This window comes from Hypomesus nipponensis, chromosome 2 (assembly GCF_054491055.1).
Source record: "Hypomesus nipponensis isolate SF chromosome 2, ASM5449105v1, whole genome shotgun sequence".
Taxonomy (NCBI): domain Eukaryota; kingdom Metazoa; phylum Chordata; class Actinopteri; order Osmeriformes; family Osmeridae; genus Hypomesus; species Hypomesus nipponensis.
In genome coordinates this window covers 11,796,303-11,806,321 of record NC_140362.1, presented here as the reverse complement: position 1 = coordinate 11,806,321, position 10,019 = coordinate 11,796,303, and the positions used below count along the sequence as shown (strand labels likewise).

Below are 10,019 nucleotides of genomic sequence, written 5' to 3'. Positions count from 1 at the left end.
TCCCCTCCCCCTCATCCCTGAAAACAACAAATCCCCTTGGCTTTTCCCCTAAACCACACCCACGTCCACTTCTCCAAACCCCCCCCAACTCCCCCCCCCCCCCCATCCCTCATTCCTTCCACTCGTGAAGTGTGTAAAGATATTAGATAGCTTGGAATTCCCAGGATGTAGGATGTGTTTTTCTTTTTCTTTTGTCTTCTGTTTTGGAGAAATCTGTAAATTTGCCAGCGACAGCGTGTAGGTAGGTAAGGTCAATTATTGGAGAAATTGGGTGGCACATACTTTTCCAACCTGTTGTTTCTATACTGTTTGTAAATGTACAGATTTTGTAAACGATGAGATTGATACCACAATTGAAAGTCCCTGTACTTTGACCTGTCTATACCCCATCCCCTTCAGTGCTTAAGATCGTTGCCTCTCATGGGCTGACGGAGTGGGTGTGGCTCGTTATAACCAATCGCAACACAGTTTAATCTCCTTCCCCAAGTGGTTGAAATGTCAAGAAAAAGAACGACAACCCCCAGTTCACCTTTTAGCATTAGTAACAACACTAACAACACTTCTGATCTGGTATCCGAAGCAATAATACCTTACGAAAATGTTTCTGGAATGTGGTGCATGGAAACAAAATATAGGAAAATGGCAGATATATTGTGGAAAAACATTGTGAGCCAAATTTGAGCTATATAATCTTTTTGCGCTGCATGTTAGTTGCTGAAGACTGGCTACATACCGAGCCACAACGAAGATCCTAGCACATATATCTGTAGCCTGACCCCCTGTAACCTTAGACCTGGCCCTGAGTAGGACCACCATGCCAGTCTCTGATTCATGGACCTTTTTTTCTGCACTATAAACAACGCCATGCCCCACACACTGGGCACCAGGAACACTGTGTATGATGTAATAATAAATAAATAAAATACCTGAAAACCAATGCTATTTACTCTGGTCTGTCAACAACTTCACACCCCTGCAGTGACCATGTGCAATTTCCTCATTTTAATTCAAAATAACTATTTTCTGATGACGATTGTATAGACACACAGAACATTCATCCTGGCCAAGATTAATACTTACATGTGCTTTACTCCACCATAAAACATGCAAGCCAAGTCACATTTCACCACCATTTCAACCTACATACAAAACAATTCAAAAACACTTGTCATGCTCATATCAACTTGTCAAATTTCAGTCAGAGTGAAGTCAGCACCAAAGATAAACAGGTTGTTCCACAACACAATTGAAGGTTAATAGTGAGGAGTTCCGTGACAGATAGAGGTGAAGTGTCAGACACAAATCCTTGCATCAAGTCTTGGAAGAGAGGGAGTAGAGAATTCCAGGAGTGTTCTCTACATGCAGTGTGAGTAAAGACAGCTGGATGATCTTATCTTATAATTGAGCAGCTTCTAGCCTCAGAGCTGGCGAATGTGCGATGGCTTATCGGGACGTCAGCTCCAGTGTGCGCTAGGGGTAAACGTGTGTGTGTGTTCCACCTCAAGGCAACCGCAGAGAAGTTTGAGGGAAGAGCAGGTGAGAAAAAGGATTAGAGGGACTTCTCATTATTTAAAATGATTTTTGATATACTTCATATCAGACGCTTTTCGTGATGTGTTTGTAGATCAAACGTGTGTATGGGGAAGTCAGTCCTCATGAACCTTATAGTTTGCCAAAAAATACATAGTCCCTCTTGATAATTGTAAGTCTGATACAGCAACACTCTCACACGCAAAGGAAATCTAACACAGTGAACGAGCATTTGGAGCTTGAGGGCTCTTTGGGGGATTGAAAAGACACCGTCTCTGTTGTGGCCACTTGGCACGTTGTCCTCTACCATCAGACACTGTGAAGCAAGCCCTTTCCACTCCGCCTCGCAGAGAGGATGGCTGGAGCATGCCAGGGGAACAGAGGAAATGTGACCTGACAATACAAAACCCGCTCCACCGAATGGTGAAATACTTTGACAACAGCAGAAGGGAGAGGGTGGTGGTGGTGGGGGGGAGGGGGGGTTGAAAGTGGAGGGACGACAGGCTGGGGGGGATGTGATAAGGTAAGGAGTGCGTGGATGAGAGGGAGTGAAAGGGTGAATTGTTGGACAAGGAGGAGGAGTGGACAGGATGATTTGAAAAGCAGAAGGAAAACAGAAAAGAAGGGACAAAAGAAGTAGAGACAAGGAAAGATGGGTGACTGGAGAGCGAGTGAGGCCATGGCGTGCTTAGCATGGCACCCTTGTAGCACAGGGCGGTGGCACAATGACAAAACATCAGACCGTTTGGGGAAGTTATCCAATCAGGTTCATGCCTGACAGAGACACAGTTTGTTGATGTTTTCACTCAGCATGCTGTGAGGCACAGAAAAGAAACCTACACCAGCATTGCTATTAAAGCCAATCTGTTCATTGAAAATCCTCGTTCAAGGTGCCTTCTTTGATAAGGGCATTGGAATACTGATGTTGTCTCCCTTGATGTCAGCCACTTCAAGAAATCACATTGATTGGTCAATGATTGAGAAATGGATGAGAAAGGGTTTGTAAATTCTATGAAATATATTTTAATCAGACATATGGTTGGCACTACAGTACACAATTGTACAGAGTCCAAGACATTATACCTTTAAATTCATACTGGAAGTAGTCTTGACAAATGTAAACAAACAATGTTCAAAGACTTACTATGTTTCCCTATTAACCTGATTACAACATAGAGAAGTATATTTGACCTGCCTCTACTCAAAAGTCATAGGACTCAAAATGTGACCTTCACAGGCCAGACACCAAGGCACCAATGAGGACGGACATTCTTCTGACTATTGAAATCATTTCCTTAAGGAGGGCTGCATCCTTAGACGGTTTCCATTTAACAAGAAATAGTTGTTCAACACACTGGAAGACACATTTCAAATGTGTCTTCCAGTGATAATACTTGCACCAGATGGACATATGGAGGTAACACAGGGTTAGCATGTCCTACTCGTAACTGTTCTGAAACAATCCAAAAATGTGAAACCGTTGTCCATGTCCACTTCCAAATAGCGCCCTCAAGAAACAAACATGTAGTATTAGCGTATTCCTACTGATGCATAATGTCGTACACCATGGAGTTACATAAAGCTTTACAGGTCTGCCCTGATGGAGACCAAGGTCGTTTCTGAGATAAGGTTGCGTTGAGGTTGAGCACAAACGGTCTGGAAGTGTGTGTGTGTGTTTGCATGTGAGTGTGTGTGCGTGCATGCGCATGTGTGCGTGTCAGATTGACGGGACAGGTGAGACAACACAGAGGCTGGAGGTCTTGTATTCCCATCTCCACTTCACAGCCTAGGATCCCTTGGTGCCTCTAATCATGGCCTCCATCATTGCCCACTGCTCACTGGTGACCTAATGCACGGACACAGATACACAAACAGGCAGTTGAAATGGAACACTTAACTGTGCTGCCTCCATGAGTCAGATGAACTACTTTGCAAGAAATGGAAAGAAATCCAACAAACCATGTTTCGGTGGCCAATAACAAGCACAAATCCATCTAAAACACATGGTGTTCCCGAAAATAAAACCACAATTCAATGTGCAACCCAATTTCAATTTAACTCTTAGAGAGCAGGGCCACAGTACGAGGACGGGATAGGTACCAACGGGGAAACAGCAGTGCTTCAATGGTTAACACTGCATGCTTCAATGGTCAACACTCTGCATGGTTGCCCCCTTTTGGCAGTTGAGCAAAAGCCCCTGTGGTGTCCAGTTCTCCTCTGAGGTGAACAGAGTCGTTTTCAGGAGGAGCGCTTGAGGAAACGCACCTTTGTCAGCTCGTTGAACTCCCCGGCCATGGATACATACTCCCCTCCATCCATCCTGATGATCTGAAACGTTGGGAAAGTTAGCCGGAGATGAGAGGAGGGGGGAGGAAGCCCACTGGAATGGCCCTGCCCCTGTGCGAGTCTTAACGAGAGCCCCTTGTAAAGTGATGTCATCTGGCGACGACTGGACACTAGGGCAAACGTAATTCGAGTGACATGTGCGTGGTCTTGAGTCTGGGTAAACTAGGGCGTCCGTGCATTAGAGTGAAGTCCTGTCATTCACAGCTTTAGTTATGTTGCTGAGCTGCAGACAGCTAACTTTAGGAGGAACCATTGGGATCCATTGTCTGGTGAGCTTATCTCAACAAATGAACCGCTCATCACACATGCTACACACACACACACACACACACACACACACTAACCGCTCCAGACACCCAGCTGGCGTAGTCACTGCAGAGGTACGCTGCCAAGTTAGCGATCTCGCCAGGCGTGCCCAGTCTGCCTATGGGTATCCTCCCGATCATGGACTTCTCAAACATGCCTGTTGGGTCTAGACGACTGAAGGCTCCCTGCACAGAAAACGTTGCAAAAAAAAAAAAAATTATAAAAAGGAATACTCATATATTTTAATGTACATAACTGGTAGTGATAGTATTTAGTGATAGAACAAGTCTTACTTTTGTTCGAATTGGGCCGGGCTGAATCACATTGAACCTCATACCGTAACGTCCCCACTCTGCAGCCAGAGACCTGAAAAAAAACAAGCATAAGGTCTGCCGTTTCAGCCCCATGACACATGAAGAGGCACTATAACACTAGCACGAGAAGCAACTTTAGCTAATCCTACAGTTAGGCCGCGCAGTGGCAGAGCAGTACTGTAGGAATACTAACAAGGCTGCAGGAGTGTGTCCAAGTAGGACCCTCCCTTCTTATCTTATCTTCCAGAAAGCTCCAGAATCCCATATACAGTATGGCTGGATTAGGGGAGCTTTTTTTACTGTAACCACATGACAAGGGATTCTTGCTCCTCTCTCGGAGGGGCTGAGGTACAGCTGCTGTACCTGGAAATACAAAATGCTCTGCGACTTCCTGATAACTTCTGGCGATTAGAAAGAAGCTGCGGTGTGAAAAAAGAGGTGCCGGAGGAGTTTTTCCAGGCATGCTCGTGTCCTTTCAGGAGTGGCACAGTGGGGGCAGGCGAGGAGGAGGAGAACGAGGAGAAGTAGTGTTTAAATTGATTCGTCCTCCTCCGGTTTCTTGAAACCTGGGCAGGTGCTTAAAAAAAATAAAAATTGTACTGAAAGAATAGGATCTAAAAATAGACCCTTTTTCTCTCTCGCCTCTGGGATGGCTGGCCACAATAAATGAACCAGAAATTTGGCAGCGGCTGCCATCATTTAAAATAAAAAGAAGGGTCATATTTTTGGGGTGAGCAATTCCATATGGTTCCATTATATAAATATATATAGTTCCATTATATAAATATATTTATTTATATAATGGAACCATATGAAATTCCATATATATTGAAGAAACTATTCTCCAAATAGCAAAAAAAAACGTTGTTTGATGCGATGGCGGCATGTGGCTCATCTTCCTAGCATGTGACTGTGTCCTCTGTCCATAGCGATGGCTACAGTGTTCTTGTCCATATGCTCTGTTCATGCTTGAGCGCGCCTGTGTTTACGTCTGTCGACGTGTGTGCAGCCATGTACGGTGCGCGTATCCAGATGGTGGAGTGTGCTTCGTCTATCAAGGGTACATGATCTTGAACACTGTATCTTCTGTCAGCGTATACGTAAAGATAAGGAGCGCCTGTGGGGGGACACTTAAGACTTCTATGTAACAGTGTTGCTTCTCTGAAATGACCATGTAGTGCACCCAAAGCATCAAGCTACGTCTGACAAAGCCAACCCTAGTGTCTTGTCCACTGGACCGGAGGAAGGGATGTGTGTGGTGCAGGGGGGGAGGGTTGTTCTATACTCTCAGAGCATATTATACGTCCGCAACACACACACGCGCACTCAATCAACAACACACTGAGCCGTGTCAAGCGCATCAAGGGATGGAATGGGACCCGATTTTGAGAGACGTGCCATTTCCCGACCGCTTCCTCATCTCTTTCCTCCCGAGTCTATGGACAAACCTTTTAATATTATTAACTCTCGTCTGTGGGGTTGATGGCAGCAGATATTGAGCAGGGGCCAAAGCCCTTGGAGCTTCATTAAGAAGGTTTATTCTTCCTTCGATGAGAGAGGGCGTTGCTTTCTTCACATGAAAGGTGTCGGCCTCATTCAGGTTTTTAATGAGTTTCCCTCTCGTTCAAAGTCCGTGAGCGCGTGTGCGCGTAACCAAAAATCCATGTATGCCTCACACACACACACACACACACACACACACACAGGTCAAGAAAATGATATGCACATGCACTCTTGAATGGGATCATAAACCCGCAATTGACACACAGATGTGTGCATGTATAGATGTGCTTGTGCGCATGCGTACACAGACACACGGCTCTAATCCATCTTCATTATTGTCTAAATCTCTCTGGAGGGGGATCGGGAGAGCGTGCCACACTGTAATGTTAATTAAATGTTCCTGGACCTTCGTTATGCTAATGACTGCTTCTCTTTAAAAATGCATTAGTGTTCACAAGGCATGTGACACGAGCCAGACACATTTTTTTCTTTTTCAATGAGATTCTACCGAGTAGCTGTGTCTGCCGTCTCCTAAAAGCAAAACCCTCACACAAACTATGCGATAAGCAAGCTTGGTTTACAATTACAATAAAGTTTACATCAAGTCGTTTTTTCAATTTTGCTTGTCAAGACATTTGAACTCATTGTGACTGAAAGCCCTGACCAAAATTCGAGAGGGCTGGGTGAATCAATTTCCATAATGCTGACACCTCTCCACATCTTGTCAGGAAACATGAAACTACTCTGGAAGCAAATCAGTTTGGGAATTTACACTACCTGACAGTACAAACAGAATCTGTTAGCCAAAAGGCACAAGAAGCTTCACCTGGATCCATACAAGGCTACACTGAACATTTTCAATACTATAACATTTGACTCAGAGGTGAGAGAGGTCTACGATATAGGGATATGAGGAGGGGGAAACACTAATCCTAGGGTGGCCTGATAGTTAATACATACGTGCACAGGGTCTCTACCCCTGATTTGGCCGCTGCGCTGGGTACCACAAACCCAGAACCGGACTCGGCATAGATGGTGGTGATGGCCAGGAATGCAGCACCTGCAAACACACGGGACACAAGAATTGTATGCATTCCAAAAATGTTATGCATTCCAGGAATAGGTGAACTGTTAATGTGCTGGCCTATGGTCAATAGTCAATCCAAAACTCATTGAATGTCACTATGATGGCAAGGCAGGCATTTTCAAACTTAATATCTAAACTACCACAGGTCTGGTGATTTCAAACTGGCCTGGGAACAGCAGTTATCCCAAGAGTTAACCCATACTGTCACAGAGAGTTCAATACAACGCTTTATCGCACATGGGTCAGATTACACTGTAATAGATTTGAGGAATGATTTATTTCAAGATCAATAGAGCAAATGAAACCACTACACGTGCAATGAATAACAAGAAGGAGTTATTTTGTTCCTCAACAGATTATTGAATCTAAACCTGGGTAAGGGAGACACAATAACACTAAGGCTGAAAGGACTTGTGTCAGCACCATGCCAATAGCACTGGGACATCGATGGATCGTGGATACCAGTTGTGGCGGCATAAGGGCCTCAGCGTGAAAGCATGTTTCTGCTTTGGTGTTCCACTCTTACTGTTCAATTGTGATTTGACTAATTGCCGGGTTTGGGGCAGTGGGAAGCAATCAAAGATAAGGAACTTGCCAACGTAGAAGCATAACATAGCACGTGTTCCAGTGCAGCTCCCCATCCTACCCTCGTACATATCCCTGCTTCTCTGACTGGGGGGGGGGGCAGCCGGGAGGGGGGTGGAGAGTAAGAGAGGATGAATAAAAAGAAAGAGAGTGAGTGAGGTCACACGCAAAGCCAAAATAAGCTTGGGGCAAAAGAGGATGGGCGGTTCTCATGTGGTTCTTCATGTTCCACTTGTGTGGATGGAGACTGGGTCTTCAAAGACTGACGGGACGGAAGAGAACAACATGGACATATCCCCACAAATAAAATAAAAGTACATGAGCTGGAAGTGCTAGACTAGACTGAGAAGTGTGTTGTTGTGCACACTGGCAAGAAGCATGTACTTGATCTGGAAGCTTGAGGCTGTGATCCCAAGGGAAAATCTCTACTCCCCCCTGGTGGTAAAGGTGAGCATTACATCCCAAGATCCAAGGACTCTTTTATGAAAAAGGGGTTGGCCTCCTGCAGTGTTGCCCCGGGAGCCGCCTGCCTTCCATGTTTTAGATGGGTATTAATGGGTCGTTATCAGGCATGTGCAGAGGTTTATGAACTCACTCATTTGAATAAGGTGTGTCGGAAGAGGGAAAATGTTAAAACATGCAGGGCAGGGGTACACTGAGGACCAGGACTGAGAAACACTTGCCTTCTGGTTTCAAAAACGTATGTTTACTCTCTTTAGTATCTCTCATGACCCCTTCATGATACTTTTGGACTTTTCACTGACTAGCCTACATGTAAAAAGGATACCAGATCATCAGAGAAGGATTCTACATTTTAAAAAACACAGCGTTCCCCAGTGCTTTACCAGACACAAAATGGATGCCAACCTTTCTCGGCCTTGATGAGCCTCTTGCCCAGCTCCAGGGTGACGAAGGCTGTGCCGTTGAGGACGATGTCGGTGATGGTCCTCCAGGCGTTGGCGGACAGCTTCTCTGAGGGGGAAATGAAGTTCCCTGCGGCGTTGTTGATCACAACCTGAGAGCCAGGGCCCCAGAGTAATAGGAAAGTACACCATTTCAGAGCTACTGCATTTCTTAAGACCATCAGGAACATCAGCACGAATGGTGACTGTGCAAAATGTGCTATTTCTATTTCAGACATACATACATACATACATACATACATTTGACTGAAATACAAATAGCCAGAGATGCCAAGAACAGAAGACAAAACATGAGCATGTGTGTAGAGGCTGTGAGTGTACGTACGTCAGGGAGACCAGCCACCTCCACCAGTTGGTCCACAGCAGCCTCAATGGATTTGGGGTCTCTCACATCACACTGGACAGCGTGGACCTGGGCATACAGCATGTATCAAAACCTACCAAATCTATGTCACGATTAAAAGACTGATAATCCAAATATGTGGGCCGTACCTTATTTCCTGTCTGACTCGTGATTTCCTCTGCTGTCTTTTTCAAAACATCCAGTTTTCTAGGGGAACCAATTTCTAGTTAAACAGATTACAGTAAACCTTAAAAATTGGAGGATATGCTGAAAACCTAGGACATTCTATATCTAGATCTAGACACTGTCAACCAACCTGCTTGCAATGACACACTCTGCCCCGAGTGCAGAAAGTGTGGTCGTCATGCCTTTGCCCAAGCCAGTGCCTCCTCCAGTGATGAAGGCCACTTTGTTTTTGTAAGTCCCTGGCAGCAGCATGGAGCCCTCTGATGGAGGGAAGAATTTAGCCTGAGGTCCACTCTGATACAAGGCCTGGGACCCATTGCTGAACAACTGTGGAAGACAAAGATACAAAATGAGAAAAAGGCCCCCTACTTGCTCGCTATGTGTGTAAAATTAACTATTAGTTTTGGTGTGGGTGAGATTACAAGTGTTGCTCAGCCAGGTCTGGGCAAAGTTGGAGGTGATTTAATGCTTGATTCATGCAACATAAATGTGTCAATTTTGCATGCATGTATGCTTTCTGATTGAGGAAAGGTATAGTCAGTGCCACAAACTTGCAAATATTAAACTGAATTTCCCCAAGTTTTCTACATGTGCTAACCACATACTAGGTAGCTAATTAGGAAGAGTTTGTAATCACGCAGTGCTGTCAAGCGTAAATGTGGTGCATTAATTTGTTCCACTTACCCGACAGTTTAAAATGCTCCTTAAAGATAAAGTTAATTCACTTTTAACTGTTGAAATCCGTCCAAGCAGAAAAGTTGACATGGTTAACACTTAAATAACCTTTGTCCTAGTTTCCGGCATGTGAGAGGATAGGTGTGTCGTTCTGTCTTGAACAAGACCGTAAGAGGTAAGATTCTCGTTCCATTATGATTCATTGCCAGTGGATGTTGTGC

At 44.8% G+C, this 10,019-nt stretch overlaps 1 protein-coding gene across 1 annotated transcript; it reads right to left on the bottom strand.

Moving 5' to 3' along the window:
* Positions 1-2,529: 2,529 nt before the first annotated feature.
* Positions 2,530-9,966, bottom strand: decr1 (2,4-dienoyl CoA reductase 1, mitochondrial). The gene is made up of 10 exons (XM_084706327.1): positions 9,808-9,966; positions 9,254-9,450; positions 9,087-9,144; positions 8,920-9,006; positions 8,539-8,686; positions 6,960-7,059; positions 4,476-4,548; positions 4,221-4,367; positions 3,796-3,858; positions 2,530-3,376 (listed from the first exon to the last, which is right to left on the bottom strand). Exons 1-10 carry the CDS (start codon positions 9,886-9,888, stop codon positions 3,317-3,319), a joined length of 1,014 nt encoding a protein of 337 aa, XP_084562453.1. The 5' UTR covers positions 9,889-9,966; the 3' UTR covers positions 2,530-3,316.
* Positions 9,967-10,019: the final 53 nt, after the last annotated feature.

Bases quoted from the DNA above. Each gene is read 5' to 3' on its own strand.
- decr1 (XM_084706327.1), bottom strand. From the start codon at position 9,888: ATGTCAACTTTTCTGCTTGGACGGATTTCAACAGTTAAAAGTGAATTA. The intron at 9,451-9,807 runs GTAAGTGGAACA...TGTCTTCCACAG, and splicing joins GGAGCATTTTAAACTGTCGG to TTGTTCAGCAATGGGTCCCA. The intron at 4,549-6,959 runs GTATGTATTAAC...GTTTTTTTTCAG, and splicing joins GGGGTAGAGACCCTGTGCAC to GTCTCTGGCTGCAGAGTGGG.